The sequence below is a fragment of the Gigantopelta aegis genome, chromosome 7 (assembly GCF_016097555.1).
Source record: "Gigantopelta aegis isolate Gae_Host chromosome 7, Gae_host_genome, whole genome shotgun sequence".
Lineage (NCBI taxonomy): Eukaryota > Metazoa > Mollusca > Gastropoda > Neomphalida > Peltospiridae > Gigantopelta > Gigantopelta aegis.
Genome location: NC_054705.1, coordinates 33,797,885 through 33,823,644, shown reverse-complemented (window position 1 = coordinate 33,823,644; position 25,760 = coordinate 33,797,885). Strand labels below are relative to the sequence as shown.

General features: G+C 39.1%; 1 protein-coding gene across 1 annotated transcript in view; it reads left to right on the top strand.

Annotated features, from left to right (window-relative positions):
* Window positions 1-1,010: 1,010 nt before the first annotated feature.
* Window positions 1,011-25,760, top strand: part of LOC121377461 (acetylcholine receptor subunit beta-type acr-2-like) — a 67,702-nt gene continuing 42,952 nt past the window's right edge. The window contains exon 1 of the mRNA XM_041505453.1: window positions 1,011-1,632. Coding sequence (XP_041361387.1) covers window positions 1,586-1,632 — 47 coding nt within the window. The 5' untranslated portion in view covers window positions 1,011-1,585. The remainder of the gene's footprint in view (window positions 1,633-25,760) is intronic.

Below are 25,760 nucleotides of genomic sequence, written 5' to 3'. Positions count from 1 at the left end.
TCCACGACTGATATATCAAAAGTCGTGGTATTTGCTGTCCTGTCTATGAGAAGTACACAAAAAGATCCCTTGCTACAGATTGCTTGACAAAATATAGCAGGTTTCCTCAAGAATGAATGAATGAATGAATGAATGAATGAATGAATGAATGTTTAACGTCACCCCAGCACGAGCAATACATCGACTGTTGGATGTCAAAGTAAGGTTATTTCATAAATGAAGTGATGATCGACATCAATATAAAAATCCAATAGTTAAATTAAAACAGTGTAAAAAAAACAAAAAAACCTCCCTCTAAGAAAAGTTTGTTTTGTTTAACGACACCACTAGAGCACACTGATTTATTAATCATCGGCTATTGGATGTCAAACATTTGACAATTTTGACATATAGTCTTAGAGAGGAAACCCGCTGCATTTTTCATTAGTAGCAAGAAACATTTTATATGCACCACCCCACATACAGGACAGCACATACCACGGCCTTTGATATACTAGCCGTGATGCACTGGCTGTTACGGGGAAATAGCCCAATGGGCCCATCAACGGGATCGATCACAAACCGACCGCGCATCAAGCTACCTCTATACCAGTGGGCTACGTCTCACTCCTAACTCCTGTAAGACTACGTGTCGAAATTACCAAATGTTTTTTATTCAATAGCCCATTATTAATAAATCAATATGCACTATTGCAGGCACGGCGGAAGTAAGTAGACATTGGGGGGTGGGGGTGGGGGTAGGGGTGGGGGTGGTTGTGGAGCTGACTGAAATCGAGGGCGGAAAGGCGCCCGAGTTTCTAGGGGGGTTCGGGGATATGCTACAGTCGGCTATTGAATGTGAAACATGGTAATTTTGACAGTAATAGAGAGGAAACCCGCTACATTTTTCCATTAGTAGCAAGGGGTCCTTTATATGCACCATCCCACAGGCATGATAGCACATACCACGGCCTTTGATATACCAGTCGTGGTGCACTGGCTGGAACGAGAAAAATCTCAATGGGCCACCGACAGGAATCGATCCCAGACCGATCGCGCATCAGGCGTGCACTTTACCACTGGGCTACGGAGGTATGCTAAAGATTTACTATCAATACTATTTTTGATTCAGAATTATTGGAGGGTGGGTGCTATAGCCACCAGCTCCCCCCGCCCCTTCTCCGCAGTGACTGTGGTGGTCTTATTAAACAATTAATTTAACAACACGAACTTTAACTTTAAACTTTAATCATTATGCAAATGTGATATACCACCGTTAAACCTCTACGTCATAATATACCGTCTCAGACATTGCAGCAAACGTAAACGAATTACCTCTGTATAGTAGACAAAAAACACAAAAAAACAGATCCCGAAGTCTCTTTCAACTCCGCTTTTCAGCTAACACTCGCTCTGTCTATTTTTGTTACTGGCGCGAGCAGTGCCTGTTTTATTACAACGCTGGATATTTTTGGGGAGCACTTTGCCAGAAGGCCGGAGCTGAACGAAACGCTAGTCCCGCAGCTAAACGCAGACGCGAGCGTTTTCGCGCCAACATTGTAGAATTGATCTACAGGGGACCAAGGGCAAGGGAAAACACGAAGAAATGTTCGTCATAGGATTACTGTGGGTCGCGAGTTTCATGGGCCATATGTGAGTAATGTTTTAATATTTTATATATTTTTTAAAATTGTTATTTATGTAAAGAATTATATAGTTTTTGAAAGTAGAAAAAGTATGTGTGTTTGTACAATGTTACATTATATTTTGAAAGATATGTACATTTAATGGTGGTGAGTCTAATGGAATTTGTTGTAATACAAAAGAAAAGAAGAAAAAAAAAAGAAGAAGAGAAAACGAAAAAAGAGAAGAAAAAAAAAAGAGAAAAAAAGATGAAAAAAAAAAAGGAGAGATCGAAATTGATAGATAGGGAGCATCAATGAATGAATGAAAGTTTTGTTTAATGACACCACTTGAGCGCATTGGAATGAATGACTGAATTGATGTTTCGACACCCCAGAAGACAGATAGAGAGAGAGAGAGAGAGAGAGAGAGAGAGAGAGAGAGAGAGAGAGAGAGAGAGAGAGAGAGAGAGAGAGAGAGAGAGAGAGGCGGGGGGGGGGGGGGGGGTAGAGGGGAAGAGGAAGAGAGCGAGATAGAGATTAAGACGGAAAGATAAAGAAAGAGACTAGAGAGAAAGAAAGAGACAGACACAGGCAGACAAACACACAGACAGACAATCTGAATGAAACTCTCTACTCGTCTATACAGGGCCGTAGCTAGGATTTTTTGTTTGGGGGGGGCAACTGAGTAGTTAATAGTCTAAAACTCCTTAAACAGTTAAGAAGATAATTTTCTTTAAGTTTCTATAATGCTTTCCGGATTTTTTTTTCGGGGGTGGGGGGGGGGGGGGGACTGCCCGCTAGCTACAGCCCTACTATAACTATTACCTGTAGACAAGTAGCGACTTCAATCAGGTTGGACAGACAGAAAGACAGACAGACAAAAAAAAAAACCCAAACATTTTAACTATCATTTATAAAATGGATTACTGGATTTTTTCCCCTTCTGCATGTGATAACTTCAGAAACGACTATTAATACTGGCGCGTGTGTAGGCCTGGTCATGGGGGTGGGGACAAGAGGATTGTTGCATCTCTACAAACATATAAAAAAGTACACCTTTTAATTAAAAAGTGCCATTTTTGTTTAGATGTGGAAAACAATTTTATTAAAGGCACATTCCTGAGTTTGCTGCATTGTAAGATGTTTCTCTTAAAGGGACATTCCTGAGTTTGCTGCATTGTAAGATGTTTCCGACTAATAAAATACTTCTACGATTAAACTTACATATTAAATATATTTTCTTGTTTAGAATATCAGTGTCTATATATTCAATGTGTTTCTGGTCGTCTTAATATTTGTAAGAAGCCCAAACTGGATTTTTGTCTTCAAATAATTTCGTACGTACGAAAAAACTATATTTTAGGAAATAACCTAATACAAATATTAGAACGATCAGAAACACGTTTAATATCCAGCCACTAATATTTTATGCAGAAAAATATATTTGATATGTAATTACAATCGTTAAAAAGTCTCTGTTAGTCGATAACATCTTAAAAAGTGCAGCAAACTCAGGAATGTCCCTTTAACGTAATCCAATTTTGTCCACTGACAATCCCCAACCCCACCCTCCATTACGTTAGTCTAGAAGTTAAAATAAATACTGTGTGTTGCAGTGTCACTTTGACAATGGTCGTGGGTCCAACCTCTCCGATTGGTTTTTTCCCCGTTCCAACCAGTGTTCCAGGACTGGAATGTAAGAATTTGTCTCCCATGGCAATTCTTTTTTTAAATTGCCATGAGTGAAATAACCCACCGACGGCAATTTTGACCCTGCCTACGGCAATTGTTTTAAAAAGTTACTTCTGCAGCAAATAAACATGACTGAAAGGTTATTTTGCTGTAGGTAAACGTATTTCAAATGTACGAATGTTATACACTGGCAGATAATATACACCAATTGCCGTCGGTACTGTTGTTAAGTTTGAGCCCTGGCGTTTTATGACTAATATATCAAAAGCCGTGGTATGTCTGTGGTAAAGTGCATATGAAATATCCCTTGCTGCTAGTGGAAAAAACATATTCTTTGATTTTTTTCAGACGTTTTGTTCACAAATGAATATATACCGACAGAAAAACAAAACAAGGGACCACTTGGTACTGTAAATCAAGGGGGGAGGGGGGGGGGGGGGAGCGGGACGTAGCCCAGTGGTAAAGCGCTTGCTTGATGCGCGGTCGGTCTAGACTCGATGCTAGTCGGTGAACCAATTGGGGTGTTTCTCGTTCCAGCCAGTGCACCACGACTGGTATATCAAAGGCTGCTGCTAATCTTCTTCTTCTCCGTTCAAGCTATAGTTCATCATGTTCAGTCCGGTTGTCAAGTCGCTGCTAATTGAAAAGAGTAGCCCATGAAGTGGCGAGTGCGTCGTTAAATAAAACATTTCCTTCCTTTTCCCTAACATAACGAGCTTAAATCTTCTCAGTGGACACATTCTCTACCCCCACTCACATCCACCCCCACCCCCACCCCCCAAAACAAAACTTTAGCGCGTTTCCTCTCTAAGACTATATGTCAAAATTATCAAATGCTTGACGTCCAGTAGCCGTTGTTTAATAAATCAATGTGCTCTACTGGTGTCGTTAGCGCGTTTCCTCTCTAAGACTATATGTCAAAATTATCAAATGCTTGACGTCCAGTAGCCGTTGATTAATAAATCAATGTGCTCTACTGGTGTCGTTAAACAAAACAAACTTTAGCGCGTTTCCTCTCTAAGACTATATGTCAAAATTATCAAATGCTTGACGTCCAATAGCCGTTGTTTAATAAATCAATATGCTCTACTGGTGTCGTTAAACAAAACAAACTTTAGCGCGTTTCCTCTCTAAGACTATATGTCAAAATTATCAAATGCTTGACGTCCAATAGCCGTTGTTTAATAAATCAATATGCTCTACTGGTGTCGTTAAACAAAACAAACTTTAACTTTAACTTCCCAACAATGTTGTGAGGGCTTTAGTTACAGCCATCCTTTGCTGTTAAAGTGTCTAGGTGATCCCTTATTTCCTTCCAATCAGAATACTTTGCTAGACAGTATACTTTACTACCGAAGAAACACTTGGTCAACCAAGAAATAACAACATTTCCCTTTGTTTACAAACATTCGGGGGGTTTTCTCTGTAAATTAATCGTGTATTCGTTGTATGTTAGTGGTTTATTACTATGTTTGTAGCCAGTGCAAGGGGTGGAACGGGACGTTAGCCCAGTGGAAAAGTAGTCGCCTGATGTGCGGTCGGTCTAGGATCGATCCCCGTCGGTGGGCTCAATGGGTTATTTCTCGTTTCAACCAGTGCTCCATAACTGGTGTAACAAAGGCTATCATGCCTTTGAGATATATAAAAAAATAAAAATAAATATATAATGTATATAAAATATCCCTTGCTGCTCGGAAGGAGTAGCCCATTTCATAGCTGCAGCGGGTTTCATCTCATTATCTGTGGCCCTTAACCATAGGCAGACGCGTATGCTGAAATTTTAGCAGGGGAAGGTCTAGACTGGCGTCCGACGTTTATAGAGTTGGGGATGGGAGGTCGAGTTATGCTTCTCTGGAAAATATATTGAAAAAAAAAGAAGAAAATGTGTTTCAGCAGGGAGAGAATTCGACCCCCGAAACCCTCCCCCTGCAAACGCGCTTCATAGGTCCGACGCCATATAACTGTAATAAATTTCCATTGCGAGAAACGAACATCGCGAGACCTCCCCCTTGGCCTGCCCCTGAATTCCACTGTCAGTTTTTGATGCGGGCATAGTCTGGGCACATCGCAGAATAATCAGTGGCCGTTCCTGGTATAACAGTAAACAAACAAAAATAAAACGCGGCTCAAAATACAAACAGGTGCAAAAGTACTTTGTACCAATCATAAATATGGTAGAGAGAGAGAGAGAGAGAGAGAGAGAGAGAGAGAGGAGAGAGAGAGAGAGAGAGAGAGAGAGAGAGAGAGAGAGAGAGAGAGAGAGAGAGAGAGAGAGAGAGAGAGAGAGAGACAGAGAGAGAAATAATGTAAATAGTAGACACATTTTTCCTAGACATCCGTTGAAAAGAACAATCGTGTTAAACGGCGATATCCCACACATGGTGGATTTCGATTTAAAGACAGCCGACTGACTGTTTTCATGGTGATGACATACAGACGTCCCAAGTCAAACCGTAAAATGATGTTAACACTACTGGATACTACCTATGTTGTTGGAGATCTGAAATATTAGTGATACAAAACACACGCTGAAGGTCTGTTTAAAGATACCTGACTGATCGCTCCATGGTGATGTCCCAGATGGCAAATCCAAACTGTTCAATGAAATTAACAGTACTAAACTACTTGCGATGCATGTTGTTATCCATAACATATACGTTAATTGTGGAGGATGCAAGCGTTGTAAATACGTTTTATGTTGAAATCCCCCCCCCCCCCCCCAACTAAAAAATCCCCTACTGAAACTGGTTTTTAAGGATATGTAAGAAATAGAATACTACATTTGTGTCCGTTAAAGTAACCATTTGTATCACAACTCACTGTTTAAAATCGTATCCACGTATTTATCCAATTTTTCATGTCGTGAATTATAGAAAGAATTCACCGTATTTTCTGTCTTGAAGTATAGAAAAGTAGCTATCATTGTATAAACGTAGTTATCAATTTTCGTGCCATGAAGTATAGACAGATAGGTTGTAACGTATTCGCCGTATTTTCTGTCTTGAAATATAGAAAAGTAGTTATCATTGTATAAAGGTCTTTACCAATTGTTCGTGTCATGAAGTATAGGAAGATAGGTTGTAACGTATTCACCGCATTTTCTGTCTTGAAATATAGAAACGTAGCTATCACTGTATGAACGTATTTACCAATTGTTCGTGTCGTAAAGTATAGGAAGATAGGTTGTAACGTATTCACCGTATTTTCTGTCTTAAAATATAGAAAAGTAGCTATCATTGTATCAAATTATTTGCCATTTTTCGTGTCGTGAAGTATAGAAAGATAGCTAATGACATAACTGTAGAGGCCGTTTGTCGTGTCGTAAAGTGTAATTACATTCCAACCCTACTCGCAATTCAAATGTTGCAAGATACGCTGGAATAAGAAGGATGACCTTTTAACTCACGCTGAGTACATATTTCAGTGTTAAAGTACAACATAATTACAATAATGGCACTTTATGCACAAAGCGTCTCCATTTTGTACTTTTAATGTCAGTCTCGTTAGACGAAGTGGGTTTTTCTTCTTTTTTTTCTTTTACTTTTTCTTTCTTTTCTTGTATAAATTGTTTAAATCCACAGATTTTCAAGTATCTGCTCAGGTGCAGATAAACCACATTTGAATAAAAACATTTTTGTTGTATTTGCATGTCACATTATTAGCTTATTAGGTTTCAACGTGTAAGACGCGTATGACGCGTATGACGCAGGTTTTTTTTTTTTTTTTTTTTTTTTTTTTTTTTCTCGGGGGTGGTGTTGGTGGAGTGCGGTATTAGGGTGGTGTGTGTGTGTGTGTGTGTGTGTGTGTGTGCGTGTGCGGGTGTGTAGGAGGTTCTGAGCGTGGTTAACGGTTAAAGGGACACTCCTGAGTTTGCTGCATTGTAAGATGTTTTTGACTAATAAAATATTTCTACGATTAAACTTACAAATTAAATATATTTTAATGTTTAGAATATCAGTGTCTGTATATTCAATGTGTTTCTGGTCGTCTTAATATTTGTAAGAAGCCCAAACTGGATTTTGTCTTCAAATAATTTCGTACGTACGAAATTTTTTATATTTTAGGAAATAAAATGAAATTTAACTTAGTACAAATATTAGAACGATCAGAAACACGTTTAATATACAGCCACTAATATTTTATGCAGAAAAGTATATTTGACATGTAATTACAATCGTTAAAAAGTCTCTGTTAGTCGATAACATCTTAAAAAGTGCAGCAAACTCAGGAATGTCCCTTTAAACAGATACATTGTACCACTGTTAAGTCAACATGTTAAGTTCTTTATTGCTTTAAGGAAGGAAATGTTTTATTTAACGACGCACTCAACACATTTTATTTACGGTTATATGGCGTCAAACATGTGGTTAAGGACCATACAGATATTGAGAGAGGAAACCCGCTGTCGCCACTTCATGGGCTACTCTTTTCGATTAGCAGCAAGGGATCTTTTATATGCACTATCCCACAGACAGGATAGTACATACCACGGCCTTTGTTACACCAGTTGTGGAGCACTGGCTGGAACGAGAAATAGCCCAATGGGCCCACCGACGGGAATCGATCCTAGATCGATCGCGCATCAGGCGAGCGCTGTACCACTGAGCTGCGCCCCACCCCTTATTGCTTTAAGTTATACAACTTGTAAACTTTATAATAAAACAGCAAGTTATACTAAATACATATTTACAATATTTGATAATGGTGGGGAGCGCTATAGCACTATCTAAAACATTCATCAATACATATTTAAATAAACGAAATAAACTATACATATATACATGCATAATAAATAATTATGTGGGTAGTAATAAATAAGACGTTAAAGGGACATTCCTTGCTGCAATTTTTAAGATATCAACTAAAGATATCAACTAAAAGAGACTTGTTAACAATTGTAATTACATATCAAATATATTTTTCTGCATAAAATACTAGTGGCTGCATATTAAACGTGTTTCTTATCGTTCTAATATTTTTACTAGGTTAAATTTCATTTTATTTACTTTTAATTTTTTTGTACGTACGAAATTATTTGAAGACAAAATCAAGTTTGGGCTTGTTACAAATATTAAGACAACCAGAAACACATTGAATATACAGATACTGATATTGTAAACAAGGAAATATATTTAAGATGTAAGTTTAATCGTAGAAATATTTTATTAGTCGGAAATATCTTACAATGCAGAAAACTCAGGAATGTCCCTTTAAATATAAACACACCACATGCGTAAGGAAACTAAAGACACATATATATATTTATCTAAACATAAATAAATAGGGAAAATAAAATTTAAAAGACTAACAATAATAAAACGCTTAGGATGTTTTTTCATTAACAAAAGTGTGCAATAAATCTGTAAAACCGCACTTTTTTAAATACCACCTCTCACTGAACCAAACATCCTTGTTATATCGCGTCATGCTACGTCAACGTCAAACTAGGCATACCATTAGTAAGTTTATGAGGTAACTTTAACACAATACCGTCTACAAAGATGGTGAAGATATATATTATTACGTTTACCGACCTTCTTAAAGAGTCGATCTAAGTTGCATAATGATCAACACTTCTTAAAGAGTCAATCTCAGTTACATAATGACCAACACTTCTTAAAGAGTCAATCTCAGTTGCATAATGATCAACACTTCTTAGAGCGTCAATCTCAGTTGCATAATGACCAACTCTTCTTAAAGAGTCAGTTTTAGTTGCAATATGACCAACACATCGTAAAGAGTCAATCTCAGTTGCAATATGACCAACACTTCTTAAAGAGTCAATCTCAGTTGCAATATGACCAACATTTCTTAGAGTCAATCTCAGTTACATAATCACCAACACTCCTTAAAGAGTCAATCTCAGTTGCATAATCACCAACACTCCTTAAAGAGTCAGTCTCAGTTACATAATCACCAACACTCCTTAAAGAGTCGGTCTCAGTTGCATAATCACCAACACTCCTTAAAGAGTCAATCTCAGTTGCATAATGATCAGCACTTCTTAAAGAGTCAATCTCAGTTACATAATGACCAACACTTCTTAGAGTCAATCTCAGTTGCAATATGACCAACACTTCTTAAAGAGTCAATCTTAGTTGCATAATGCCCAACACTTCTTAAATAGTCAATCTCAGTTGCATAATTATCAACACTTCTTAAAGAGTCAATCTCAGTTGCATAATGATCAACACTTCTTAAAGAGTCAATCTCAGTTACATAATGACCAACACTTCTTAAAGAGTCAATCTCAGTTGCATAATGATCAACACTTCTTAGAGCGTCAATCTCAGTTGCATAATGACCAACACTCCTTAAAGAGTCAATCTCAGTTGCATAATGACCAACAAATATTTATTATTTCTTTTCATGTGAAATGTAAACATTGTACTGTGATTAATGCTAGTCTTAGACTGTTAACTGTTACGAATGAATGAACGTTTAACGATACCCCAGCACAATCCTCCCCCCCCCACCCCCACCCCCACGTACGGCCGATGCGGGCACGGCACAAGACTATTTCATCCTTCCTGCACCGCCTGTAGGAGGACTGCCACTCGCTCAGGACTGGCTTGGCAGAATATAGCTTGTTCACAACGCACCGTCCCAATCATCTTGCCAAGTCAAAAAGATATATTGGTTAATATGAAATTTAAAATCACTGTTGGGAACACCGATATTGACACGGGGCAAGTTCAAAGCAGACTTGGTCAACTGTTGCGACGACAACGAAGTAGGCTAACTCGACGGTTGCGTTGTAACTTCCTCAACTCCCGACTTAAGACGAGTGCGCTCAGATTAACAACTAATGGGTTATACGACGAGACTCGAGTTGTAAAAGCGCTTAGACTAGTAACTGGACAGCCGTAGAAGTCGTAGCAAGCAGAAAGTTGTCTAACTGTGCTGGCAGTTGGTAGTTGGACCCTAGCATTACCGGACCATAAAACATTACATTCAGATAATTTCATTTAAAGGGACATACCCTAGTTTTTAAACACAACAGCGAAAATTTCCACTATTAATGTAGTCATAATAGCTGTTGATGCATGGTATTGTGGTCTATTAGAGTGCGCCGTGCGGCCCAATACCTCTGACTTCAGCACTCGAGGTTTCTGTTAAGGTTGTTTCATACTTCACTCGCCGACCTCCATACGGAACGGAAATTTAGGTCGCCGCAAGGTTGCCAACAACAAAAATCCGTCGAACAAACTCTCGCGGAAGATGACGTAGCGAAGCGAGTGAAACTGACATGTTTTCAGCGTTCGCACGGGTGATCCGTTTCCAATCCGCCCGAGATGAATTTTATTTATCTTTTTGCGCATTGCGTTTCTGCTTTGTTGAGGTAAAAATAAAGATGGCTGGCGTTAAAAAAGTTCCCCTTTCTTCAATAGAAGACGAATTTCTCATTAAAGCCGCACGCCCTAGTTCCATCCAGAGAAAATAAATTATAATTTGGTTAATCTACAAACCTGTAACACACTTAGATCACGCTTTTATCAAATGGAGTGAAAAAGCAGGTTTTATATCGATAAATACCATGGGAATCCCCATGTCCCAATTGCTTGAAATAATTTTGAAAGTTAGTATTCTGATGTCACCGGTAGAAGCACAACAATGCCTACGTCACGACAAATTTCACAGACTTGGGGTGCGTTCGTTTCACCTCTCCTGGACATGTTCCAACTGTTCTGTCCTGGTTGTATCCCCTCTCCAGGTATCGTAAGACTTAGCAAAATTATTAGTTTTAAGGGTTTGTAACGTTTTGTATTGAGACACTTACTTGTCTGAACTTTATTGTTACTGAAAATGTTCACGAACTGTGAAGAAAAATCTCACAAATGAACAACAACAAATCGGATGTTGATTGCGCGAACCGTGCACGAGAAAACAAACCGAACCAAAATGATAACGGTCACGTGATATACCAACGTCTGTGACATTAAAAATAGATTGGACCTCGCTTGCTTAACGGTTTTTTCTCGACAACACGTTTTGTCAAAAAATGCATTTCGTGGTTTTACAAACATCAGGATTACCCAAAAAGCACTTCAGGTGAATGGAAATGTGTATTCTAAATAATAAAATGTAAGTAAAGTGCAATTTTATTTGTGAAAAATGGGGTTTAATAGCGAAAAACAACGCCGTAATGGTTAACAAATAAACGTAACTAGGGTGTGTCCCTTTAACGAAGTGTGTAAGAATCCAAACCTGTATGATACTAGTTTACTAGAATACAGGGACCATGGACGGACAGAACAATCGTAGATTGCTGTAGGCAATATTGTTGAAAATAAAGATCGTGGAGGGAAAGTATTTACGGGATCAATACGACCTACTGAGTTTCCTATCTGACCATGTAAAACAGAGAAACAGATGGGAACCTATCCAGGTATATCAAATCTAAATTCTATTCTACAGTTCAGTTATGAATTATAACTTAAGTCCCTTTTGTATGAAACTACATTGTAGTTAGTGACAATTCTACTGTTGACGCCCCAGTCACACCTTATTTTCCTGCATAAATAATTGTTTTTGTATAATATTATGTAATACTGCTTACTTAAAACCCTTTGAAATGACAAACTTTACACATCTAGGTCATTAAGCATACATGTTAAATTATTTAGGTATGTAAAAGTATATTAAAATGTCGGTAAGCATTTACATGTCTTACAAATATTACATTTAGGTTAAACAATAATAATTCAATTAAACACTATGGATAATATGTTTTTCACAAATCCATAGAAATTTGGTAGACCACTGTCAGTACCAAGTAGTTATATACATGATCTGTTGTCATAGGAGAAAAATAGAAACCGTGCAAATTTGCATACATGTATATACACACTGTGTGTGTGTGTGTGTGTGTGTGTGTGTGTGTATATATATATATATATATATATATATATATATATATATATGCATACATGTATATACACACTGTGTGTGTATATATATATGTATATATGTATGCATGTATGTATATATATGTATGTATATATATATATATATATATATATATATATATATATATATATATATATATATATATATATATATATATATATATATATATATATATATACCCATGCTGTGAGATGCGGGTGAATATATTTTCTATCTTTCCCTAGGGCAGACACAAGCTATAGTTTCCCCCCCGCTGATGCCATGACGTTAGTTTTGGTGACGTCATCGGTTTCCTGACTGTCGTCTCTCGTTGATGAGATTTTACAAAGCATTTAGCTCCACCAGTGTTCAGTTTTTGTTGAAATGGTTTAAGCAATTTGTTCTTGTTAACAATTAAACATGCTCTAAACTAATTTCATTCACATCCCACTAGAAATATCAGTTCATTAGGAATGTGACCTCTCTTGCTTACATTTGATTTGTGTACCTTTTGAAGTCATTGCTTTTCATTCATGACGTCATCAGTTTCCTCAGACTTTCTCGTCTTGTATATATATATAGTTTGTGTATGTAAGAAGATGTGAAAGTTTACGCGGTTTCTAAACTCATTTACAGTATATGGGTAATGAAAATACAATAACCCATCGATACTCGGAGTAGGATTATCTGTCCCTCGTGATATTAATGCTTTGTTGACACCCTTAGATAATCCGTAATCCATTGACCAGTCCTCGTACCCACTCGTCCAGCCTGGGTTATCCTGCTCTATGGGACACTATATACATATATCAATATATATGAATAAGAAGAATATATATATTTAATATATACATTTTATATATATATCAGACATATGATGACCAACAGATTTTTATAGCGCGTCGCCACTACACGACAACATTAGCAAAGGGTCTTTGATTTTGCTCAGCAGGTAGCACAAAAAAACAGTTATGGCACGTGCAAAACCTTCCGAAATGCGGAGCACTCGTCTGTTGAACGGCGAGCTCTGAAAAAAGCCGGACTGAGATATGAACCCAATACCGACGGCCTGTGCCGGGTACCCAGGCCGGTGGACGACCAGTGAAATCGGCAGAGATTAAGTATCCGAACCTAGCTTTAGGGTTGACCAACTTTCTGCTCTCACTTGTTCGACTGTCCAGTTGCTAGTCAGAAAGCTCTTACAACTCGATTCTCGTCATATAACCCATTAGTTGTTAATTTGAGCGCACCCGTCGTAAATCAGGAGTTGGGGAAATTACAAAGCAACCATCGAGTTGGCCAACTTTCTGATGACAGTTGGTAGTCTGACCCTAGCATGAGAACTAACGGTAATGGAGACGAAGTGACTCAAGACGACTCTATTTGTAAAAGGTATTTTCCCGTTTTGACATTAGACTCTTCCTTCTCTCTCTCTTGTAACTTTATCCAAATGAGTTACAGGTTGGTTGATTAACCATACTTAGTATCCATTTCCACAAGCGGAAAGAAAGAAAGAACTGGTTTATTTAACGACGCACTCAACACATTTTATTTACAGTTATATGGCGTCGGACCTATGGTTAAGGACCACACAGATATTGAAAGAGGAAACCCGCTGCTGCTACTTCATGGGCTACTCTTTTCGATTGGCAGCAGCTGCAAGGGATCTTTTATATGCACCATCCCACAGACAGGGTAGTATATACCACGGTCTGTGATATACCAATCGTTGGTGCACAGATCGACCGGGCATCGAGCGAGCGCTCTACCGCCCCTTCTCGTTTTGACATTAGAGACTCTTCCTTCTGTCTGTTGTAACTTTATCCAAATGAGTTACAGGTTGGTTGATTAACCATACTTAGTGTCCATTTCCACAGACGAAAACTAAACTCTGCTACTATATGTCCTCAGGCAAACGCTATACTACTTAAGTTAACCACACACCAGGGCCCAGTAACATAAAGCACACGTAACACTTACGTGAGACGTACACCATACATAATGTGTGGTGTACGTCTGACGTAAGTGTTACGAGTGCTTTGTGTTACTGGGCCCTAGCTCCGTATTCATAAACGTACTTAGTCAATGTATGATACCTAAATACATACCTAAAGTACACAAATAAGTATCATACACTGACTTAAGTACGTTTATGAATATGGAGCATAAGTCTTCACTGAGCTACTCTCGGCGTACTAATATCCAAACCTATTCGTAGCTCCCAACCCTTTTTCTGTTAGATCGACCGTTCCAAATTGCGCCTAATTTCCTTCGTCAAAATGCACTTAAATCCTACGGGACACTCCAAATTCCATAGCACCGTAACACCATCCGCCTGTTACCGACCACGATCGGGCTGCTGGTGCTCCTTTGCACCTGCCAGTGCAGGCGGTTCCTCCTCCTAAATCCCCACACCTTTCCTATCCTGGACAGAGAAACCGGCTGAGGTCGATACCTGGGACCAGGACAGGCGCGCGCTACAACAGCTTGCTCTAAATGTGCACGTTAAACATTACTCTACTCCACCACAAGTTTTCGGATTAGTCTTATTTTACCAAAGCAAGTTGTTTACATGCATATACAGTTTAGTTTACAATATTTCAATATTACAATAACACAAGGATGACAGCCCCGTGGTAAAGTTCTCGCCTGATGCGCGGTCGGTCTAGGATCGATTCCAGTCGATGAACCCATTGGGCTATTTGTCCTTCCAGCCAGTGCACCACGACTGGTATATGCTATCCTGTTTTTGGGGTGGTGCATATAAAATATTCCTTGCTACTAATGGAAACATGTAGCGGGTTTTCTCTCTAAAGACTGTTAGAATTACCAAACGTTTGACATCCAATAACCGATGATTAATAAATCAACGTGCTCTAGTGGTATCGTTAAACAAGGTAAACTTTAACTTTTTAACAACCATGGCGACAAGTAATTCGAAATACGGGTTTCTCTCTAAAGACTGTCAGAATTACCAAACGTTTGACATCCAATAACCGATGATTAATAAATCAACGTGCTCTAGTGGTATCGTTAAGCAAAGTAAACTTTTTAACAACCATGGCGACGAGTAATTAGAAATACAGTATTTTAAAGGGACAGACCCTAGTTTCAACCCGTGAAAATTAACACTATGTTTAGTTAAAGGGACAGACCCTAGTTTTAACCCGTGAAAATTAACACTATGTTTAGTTAAAGGGACAGACCCTAGTTTCAACCCGTGAAAATTAACACTATGTTTAGTTAAAGGGACAGACCCTAGTTTCAACCCGTGAAAATTAACACTATGTTTAGTTAAAGGGACAGACCCTAGTTCCAACCCGTGAAAATTAACACTATGTTTAGTTAAAGGGACAGACCCTAGTTTCAACCCGTGAAAATTAACATTAACACCAGGATGACCAAAAACACTTCGAATGTACGGAAATGGATAATCTAAACAATAAAATCTAAGTAAAGTATGATTTCAGTTATAAAAACCTCCACCCAGCTGTGATAGTCAAAAAAATGTCTTAGTGTTTAAAAACCTAGGGTATGTCCCTTTTTACTTAGTAACAAGGGTATAACAGTACACGTCAGTAATCATGTACATCTTAGATGAACAGACGAAAGCGAACTCTGCTGCGTTGGTCGGGCAGGTGTTTTAAACCCACGTCATGCACACCAGAATGAATCACAGACATGCCAGGTCTGACCGCTCGCCGCCCTTCCGTTATAATTGCCCACTTACAGCGATAAATATACGGTAATTGACGCCATTAATTCCGCATACACACATTGTCCAAACAGCCGTTCATTGCTGATCAGACACGAGCGATATTTGAACATGTAGTACCACATAGTCGGGCTCGTGTACAAAATATTATGCATGGGAATATGTGTGTGTGTGTGTGTGTGTGTGTGTGTGTGTGTGTGTGTGTGTGTGCTTAGACTGTGGCGAGCGAAGTTTCTAGGGAGGGGGGGGGGGGGGGGGCAAGTTATGCCTTCCCAGAAAATATATTTAAAAAAAAAGGAAAAACAAGGTTGTTTTGTTTAACGACACCACTAGAGCACATTGATTGATTAATCATCATCGGCTATTGGATGTTAAACATTTGGACATTTTTGCATATTAGTCTTAGAGAGAAAACCCGCTACATTAGTTTTTTCGATTAGTAGCAAGGGATCTTTTATATGCACCATCCCACAGACAGGATAACACATATCACGGCCTTTGATATACCCGTCGTGGTACACTGGCTGGAACGAGATATAGCCCAACGGTCCCATCGACGGGGATCGATCACAAACCGACCGCGTATCAAGCGAGCGCTTTACCACTGGACTACGTCCCGCCCCTTGCTGGAACGAGAAATAGCCCAGTGGTCCCACCGACGGGGATCGATCCCAGACCGACCGCACATCAACCGAGCGCTTTACCACTGGGCTACGTCCCGCCTCTAGTACCACACAGTTTTAGAGTCGGGCTCGTGTACAAGAAATTATGCAGGGGTGGGGTTTAGACTGTGGAGAGCCAAGTTTCTAACTTTCTAGGGTGGGGGTTCCCAGAAAAATGTTTTTTTTTTTAAAAAGGAAGAAAATTCGCTTTGCGCAGGAGGGTTCGACTCCCAAACCCTACCCCTTCATTTTCGTCATCATCATCATGTCCTACCGGCCTCGGTGGCGTCGTGATTAGGCCATCGGTCTACAGGCTGGTAGGTACTGGGTTCGGATCCCAGTCGAGGCATAGGATTTTTAATCCAGATACCGACTCCAAACCCCTGAGTGAGTGCTCCTCAAGGCTCAATAGGTAGGTGTAAACAACTTGCACCGACCAGTGATCCATAAGTGGTTCAACAAAGGCCATGGTTTGTGCTATCCTGCCTGTGGGAAGCGCAAATAAAAGATCCCTTGCTGCTAATCGGAAGAGTAGCCCATGTAGTGGCGACAGCGGGTGTCCTCTCAAAATCTGTGTGGTCCTTAACCATATGTCTGACGCCATATAACCGTAAATAAAATGTGTTGAGTGCGTCGTTAAACAAAACATTTCTTTCTTTCATCATCATGTCCTGTCATGCCTAGTGGTACTTAGGGCAGCATTTTCGTGCTTATATCCAATTACGGTTCAAGCACGCTGTCCTGGGCACACACCTCAGCTATCTGGGCTGTCTGTCCAGGACAGTGGGTTAGTTGTTAGTTGTTAGTTGTTAGTGAGAGAGAAGATTGGTCTTACACCTACACACTGAGTCGTTAAAAACTTGCTTTGGGTGGGAGCCGATACCGGGCTGCGAACCCTGTACCAACCAGCCTTATGTCCGATGGCTTAACCATGAGACGACCGAGGCCGGTTGTATAAGTCAAATTTGTATTGACGTTTATATTATGGAGCCGGGGTAAGTGGGCTGTGCACCCCCCCCCCCCACCCCCCACAAGACCTGCTAATGTCTCTAAAACTGGTTTGACCTGTACTAGACAGAGCTCAATGGATATACTAGTATATATATATATATCACACACATATCCATATTTCACTACCAAACCAGTAATGATAGCAGGTGTTCGCGAAAGGTTCTGCATATCCTGCCCCACCGATGGCATCCGTCATGAGCACAGCCCACAATTTAGGAACAGAGTCGTTTCTAGCAAGTCTGTCCAGTTTTGCCATCACGAATATGAAACAAGTGGTCGCGAAAAGTTCAGCATATCCCGTCCCACCTGTGGCACCTGTCACACGTACAGCCCGCAATTTAGGAAAAGGGCTCTTTCCACAAGCACGCCTTTTCAGTTTTGTCATCATGAATATGAAACAAGTGGTCGCGAAAGGTTCAGCATATCCTGTCCCACCTGTGGCACCCGTCAAAAGTACAGCCCGCAATTTAGGAACAGGGCTCTTTCCACAAGCACGCCCTTTCAGTTTTGCCATCATGAATATGAAACAAGTGGTCGCGAAAGGTTCAGCATATCCTGCCCCACCGGTGGCAACGTCATAAGTACAGCCCACAATTTAGGAACAGGGCTCTTTCCACAAGCACGCCTTTTCAGTTTTGTCATCATGAATATGAAACAAGTGGTCGCGAAAGGTTCAGCATATCCTGTCCCACCTGTGGCACCCGTCACACGTACAACCCGCAATTTAGGAACAGGGCTCTTTCCACAAGCACGCCTTTTCAGTTTTGCCATCATGAATATGAAACAAGTGGTCGCGAAAGGTTCAGCATATCCTGTCCCACCTGTGGCACCCGTCACACGTACAACCCGCAATTTAGGAACAGGGCTCTTTCCACAAGCACACCTTTTTAGTTTTGCCATGATATAAATATAAAACGAGTGGTAATTCTGCCACATCGTCTGACTACACTGCTGCCACTGGGCTATTTCTCGCTCTAGCCAGTGCAGCATGACAGGCATATAAAAGGCCGTGGTATGTCCTGTCCTGTCTGTGGGAAAGTGCTTATAAAATATCCTTTGCTGTTAATGGAAACATTAGCGGGTTTTCTCTGAGACTACGAGTTTAAAATGACCAATTGTTCGACATCCAATAGTAGATGAAGGAAGGAAATGTTTTATTCTACGACGCATTCAACACGTTTTATTTACGGTTATATGGTGTCAGACATATGCTCAAGGACCACACAGATATTGAGAGAGGAAACCCGCTGTCGCCACTTCATGGGCTACTCTTTTCGATTAGCAGCAAGGGATCTTTCATATGCACCATCCCACAGACGGAAAGCACATACCACGGCCTTTCATATACCAGTTGTGGTACACTGGCTGGAATGAGAAATAGCCCAATGGGCCCACCGACGGGGATCGATCCTAGACCAATAGTAGTTGAATAAACAAAAAACAAAACACTTTTAACTTATTGCTACAGCACTGGGGTGGGGATGGGAGGGGCAGTCGTACGCGTATGCCCTGCTTTATGAACATGAAGCAGGCCATAGGATTTCAAATTTCAAATGAGAACCTATCGGAAACTGGTGGGGGTTTTGTGGGGTTTTTTAAAAGTAATTTCTCTGTCTGTCTGTCTGTCTGTCTGTCTCTCTCTCTCTCTCTCTCTCTCTCTCTCTCTCTCTCTCTCTCTCTCTCTCTCTCTCTCTCTCTCTCTCTCTCTCTCTCTCTCTCTCTCTCTCTCTCTCTCTCTCTCTCTCTCTCTCTCTCTCTATATATATATATATATATATATATATATATATATTATTTTCGTTGAATAATCGTACTCGATATAATAATCATAGGACACGAAATTTCGGTTCCGCTAGTTTACCCACACACTACCGACACGGTACCTGTAATATGAAGCAAGTGGTAATTTCTGAATATGAAGCAAGTGGTAATTTCTGAATATGAAGCAAGTGGTAATTCTGAATATGAAACAAGTGGTAATTCTGAATATGAAACAAGTGGTAATTCTGAATATGAAACAAGTAGTAATTCTGAATATTAAACAAGTAGTAGTTCTTAATACGAAGCAAGTGGTAATTCCGCCACATGTTCTGACTGCACAGTGCTGATGGTGATTAGCACACGCGCCACGTGGCTGTCGGTCCTACACGCACGCGGAATCCGTAACAATCCCCGGAGGTACATTATCTAGGGAAAACATGGCATGCCTCGGCTGAAAGGGCTAATAAATAGTTTCCACGCATCAAGGGAGGTCCCAGGAGGGGTTAGTGGCATGGAAGATGAAGGGGTTTTTTTTCAATATCGAGCGGAGGTAAAATGCATTAATTAGGATTTAGGAATCGTGTACAAAATGTATCGGAATGCATGCGCGGAATCAGAGAAGGGGTGGGGGAGGGGGAGGTACGGACCCCCGCTAATGACAAAATGTTTCACCCGCTAATTTTCAACTTCATTCACCGCTAATATACAAATTCCATTTAAATAGTTGCATGTTTTTGGATCCAAGCCTGGAATGTGACACCCATAATGCACAGAAAACAAAAATTAAAACAAAAATTTGAATGGTTCCCATCAAAAGAAGTCCTTCCCATACCATTGTGCATAACAATGATGCATAACAAACATAATTTTATCAAAACACCCTAGTCATATCATGCATACTTCCAACCCACCAATCATAAACAACCAAATAACCATGAAACGATTAAAGAGATATTATGTTTTTGTGTTTTTACTCGTCACTTCTGCCATAACCCTTATGATCATTTCTGAAATAAAAATACATAAGAACAAATAAATGTTTTATTAAAATCCACCAGTGCCCCACCCCACCCCACCCCACCCCACCCCACCCCAACTCTGAAGATTAGGCCCACTCTTTATTAAACACTATGTTTACTATGGCATATTTTGTCACCATTAGAAACCTTTATGGTAATTGCAATCAAACACTACTTTAAAGGGATATACCCTAGTTTTTAAACACTAAGGCATACTTTTTTTTACTATTAGAACCATTTTTTATAACTGTAATCATTCTTTACTTAGATTTTATTGTTTATATTATCCATTTCTGTACATTCGAAGTGTTTTTGGTCATCCTAGTGTTTTTAATATCGCAAAATGCATTTCTCATATTTTTAAAAACGTATGTGTGTCTGAGAAGTAACAGTTATGGAGTCCAGTTTTAGTCTATTTTTAGAGGGTATTTCACCATTTCAAATTCACAGACTCACGTTTCACTCAATTGTAACTTTATCCAAATGTGTTACAGGTTTGTAGATTAACTGAACTTAGTGTTCATTTTCACGGGCTGAAACTAGGGCATGTCTCTTTAATTGTTTGGATTATCCATATCCCTTCATCCGAAGTGTTTTTGGTCATCATCCTAGTGTTTATAATACGACGGAATGCATTTTTAAATAATTCTAAAAAGCACGTCCCTTAACGAAATGTTTTATTTAACGACGCACTCAACACATTTTATTTACGGATATATGGCGTCAGACATATGGCTAAGAACCACACAGATATTGAGAGAGGAAACCCGCTGTCGCCACTTCACGGGCTACACTTTTCGATTAGCAGCAAGGGATCTTTTGTATGCACCATCTCACAGACAGGATAGTACATACCACGGCTTCTGTTACACCAGTGGTCGAGCACCGGCTGGAATAAGAAATAGTCCAATGGGTCCACCGACGGGGATCGATCCTAGTAACCGTTATGGAGTCGTGCTCTAGTCTATTTTAAAAATGTGTTTCCCCTTCACAGAGTTGCTTAATTCTATTACAACTTTATCCAGACTTTAATATATAATCCAGTGGAGGATCGGGGGGGGGGGGGGGGGGCAGGGTCCTCCCCCTAAAGTTTTAATTATTTTACGTTGGAATCCGAGGAATCTCTTCGGCAACGTCTGTGGCCTTCGATCACATGTCATTAGCCTCCTCTAAATGGATATTCTGGATCCGCCACTGAATGACCCCAACCCCCTCCAGTTCCTGGCATGTTCCGAGGTCTGTGTCTGTAATCATCTGTGGTACGGCTCAAAGCAGACATACGTCAAATTACAATCAATCAGCGAACGCATGTCGCATTCTTCGTCGAAACGACAGAAGTCAGCAGCGTTATCCGTGTTCGTCTGCTTCAGTAAAAGTGCACGTGTGCGCGCGCTCCTAAAACGCAGTACGACACGTCTGCCTACGCTCTTGTTTGTCACGTCGTCTTGTAGCCAACGGTGTACTGTACAGCGTGAAAAAAAATGATGGAAATACAGTCTGTATTTCCATTATGTTGGTCACCTGGTAAAGTACAAGTTACAACGTTGTTGAACACTAGATGAATAAAAGAATGAATGAATGAATGAATGAATGAATTAATTAATTAATGTTTAACGATACCCCAGCACAAAAAATACACATCGGCTATTGAGTGTCAGGTACATGTATATGGAATTTTTATTTTTTATACAATTATGTAAAACCACAGTGTAAAGAAGAAGCTGAAACAAATCGTTCTGTGGTTATATCCAGATAATACCATCGAGATGACATTTAGTTCACGAGCCAGAGGGGTCGGTCTGAGAAGTAACAGATATAGAGCCGAGTTTTAGTCTATTTTTAGAGGGTATTTGACCGTTTCAAGAAGGAAGGAAGGAGATGTTTTATTTAACGACGCACTCAGCACATTTTATTTACGGTTATATGGCGTCAGACATATGGTTAAGGACCACACAGATATTGAGAGAGGAAACCCGCTGTCGCCACTTCATGGGCTACTCTTTTCGATTAGCAGCAAGGGATCTTTTATATGCACCATCCCACAGACAGGATAGTACATACCACGGCCTTTGTTACACCAGTTGAGGAGCACTGGCTGGAACGAGGAATAACCCAATAGGTCCACCGACGGGGATCGATCCTAGACCGACCGCGCATCAAGCGAACGCTTTACCACTGGGCTACGTCCCGCCCATTTTTACCGTTTCAAAGGCACAGACTCCTGTTTCATTCAACTGTAACTTTATCCAAAGGCCGTGGTATGTGCTATCCTGTCTGTGGGATGGTGCATATAAAAGATCCCTTGCTTCTAATCGAAAAAGAGTAGCCCATGAAGTAGCGACAGCGGGTTTCCTCTCTCAATATATGTGTGGTCCTTAACCATGTGTCTGACGCCATATAACCGTAAATAAAATGTGTTGAGTGCGTCGTTAAATAAAACATTTCCTTCCTTCCTTATCCAAATGTGTTATAGGTTTGTAGATTAACTAAACTTAGTGTTAATTTTCACGGGTTGAAACTAGGATCTGTCTCTTTAAATGTATTTTCTTGTTTAGAATATCAGTCTCTGTATAAACAAACCGGCCTCGGTGGCGTCGTGGCAGGCCATCGGTCTACAGGCTGGTAGGTACTGGGTTCGGATCCCAGTCGAGGCATGGGATTTTTAATCCAGATACCGACTCCAAACCCTGAGTGAGTGCTCCGCAAGGCTCAATGGGTAGGTGTAAACCACTTGCACCGACCAGTGATCCATAACTGGTTCAACAAAGGCCATGGTTTGTGCTATCCTGCCTGTGGGAAGCGCAAATAAAAGATCTCTTGCTGCTAATCGGAAAGAGTAGCCCATGTAGTGGCGACAGCGGGTTTCCTCTCAAATATGTGTGGTCCTTAACCATATGTCTGACGCCATATAACCGTAAATAAAATGTGTTGAGTGCGTCGTTAAATAAAACATTTCTTTCTTTCCTTACGGATCTCGCTTGAGGTAGTACTAGACCAAATAACTTCCGGCTGGGTCAAAGTTCGAAGTGCACGGAACTTTTGATGGAGAAGTGAACACCATAAGTCCTGTGATTGGTTGTAAATATGAGTGTGTTGGTTGTAAAAAATAATAGTTTCATCTATGGAAATACTACAATATTTTACAAATATATCAGGTCTTTTAAATTAAACATTGATAAAACAAATATAATAAGATTAGGCAAAGATCGTAATGATCACAAAAAAATGTGTCCAAAATATATATTAAAATGGACTACTGAATTTACAGTTCTTGGTGTCCATTTCTCTTCTACTAATCTGTATCAAATGCAAGAACTGAATTATAATAGAAAGTTAAAAGAAGTTAAAAAGTTAACTCGAACAATGGTCAAAACGTTCTTTATCAGCATTAGGAAAAATTGCTGTAATCAAAAGTCTGGCTTTATCAAAATTTGTTTATTTATTTTCTTCACTCCCAAACCCAACTGATGCTTTCTTTAAAAAATTAGAAACTTATTTCTTTCAGTTTATTTGGAATAAAAAGCCTGATAAAATTGCTAGAAAAACATTAATTCGAGATTACCAAAATGGTGGCTTAAGAGCAATAGATGTTAAAATAATTTGTAATGCCCAAAAAATATCGTGGATGAAAAGTGTATATCTAAACCAAGACATTGCCTGTTTATTGAGTAATTGTTTACAGTCTAAAGCGGAATTACTATTAACTTTTGGGTCAGCTTACAGCAAGGCAAAAGCAGAGGTATGCACAAATCCGTTTTGGAAAAATGTATTATTTATATGGTCAATATTTTTAGATAAATGTGAATCTACAACTGATAAAACAAACATACTAAACTTATCAATTTGGTATAACTCTTTTATTAAAATCAATAATAAATATGTTTATTACAAGACATGGGCAAATAAAGGAATTTTGTTTTTAAAAGATCTGTTTAATAATACCAGTTGGCTCACGTATGATGAATTTTGTATGAAATACAACATCATACCGCCATTTACAGTCTACAACGGTTTGATTTTAGCAATCAAAAAATATTATAAATTGGTTATATATACAGAATTAGTAACATTAGAAATGCCAATAATACCTAATTGTTTGAAAGAACTTCTTAAAACAAACGTTTGTAAAAATTTCTACAAAGAGTGCATAAATGAACACACATCTAAATACAAAATAAACGCACAAATAAAATGGAATCATATTTTTGATAATGACCTCTGTGACAAATGGTGGGAAAATGTATATCTTATCCCTATCAAGCTAACCACCGACACAGGGCTCCGTTACTTTCAATACAAGATATTTTTATTTATTTTAACAACAAATAAGCATTTGGTTATATATGGTATTAAAACATCAGATAAATGTGAATTTTGTCATACGTTTAGTGAAGATTTAATGCACCTTTTTTTTTTTGGTTATGTAAACATGTTCAAGCATTCTGGAATACTGTTATCAACTGGATATTCTTGAAAACTAAAATTAGACTCCAAATAAATGCACAAACAATTATTTTAGGCAATCCTAATTATTCTAAAAAAGATAATATTGTCAATTTAATACTTCTAATTGCGAAACAATACATATATAAACCAAAATGCAAAAGTAAAAAACTAACGTTAACTGGATTCCAGAACAATCTGAACATGTATTATTATATAGATAAATATATTACTACAATAAATAACAGGATAACTAAATTTGAGGAAAAATGGAATATTTGGACAAAATTAATTGTATAAAATATATATTATTGTATATGTTTTTAGTTTATAACTAATTACAAGTTGATCATCGGTATATACCTTTTTTCTTTTCCACAGGAAATATATTGATATATACTAGTATATATAAATGGGATACCATTATTATAACATGTTTTTTGTTGTTGTTTTTTTTGTGTTTTTTTTATTATTTATATATGCTTCTCTTATATGTATGTTTATTATTTCCTTTATGTATGCTGTATATTTGGTGGTGAAATAAAAATTAAAAAAAATAAAAAAATTTAAAAAAAAAAAAAAGGTGGGAGACTTCGACCCACCCCCGTCCCCACGTCTGCCGCACTGGCGTAGCTAGGCATATATACATATTCACTGACAGAACAGCACATACCTCGACATTTGATATACCAGTTATAAAGAACTAGTCGGAGAGAGAATCCAGACAATGGGTCCAAAAAGGGACTCACTGACAGAACAGCACATACCTCGACATTTGATATACCAGTTATAAAGAACTAGTCGGAGTGAGGAACCAGACAATGGGTCCAAAAAGGGACTCACTGACAGAACAGCATTTACCAAGACATTTGATATACCAGTTATAAAAGAACTAGTCGGAGGAACCAGACAATGGGTCCAGAAAGGGACTCATCACACCTTAGGCGAACATACTAACCATTGA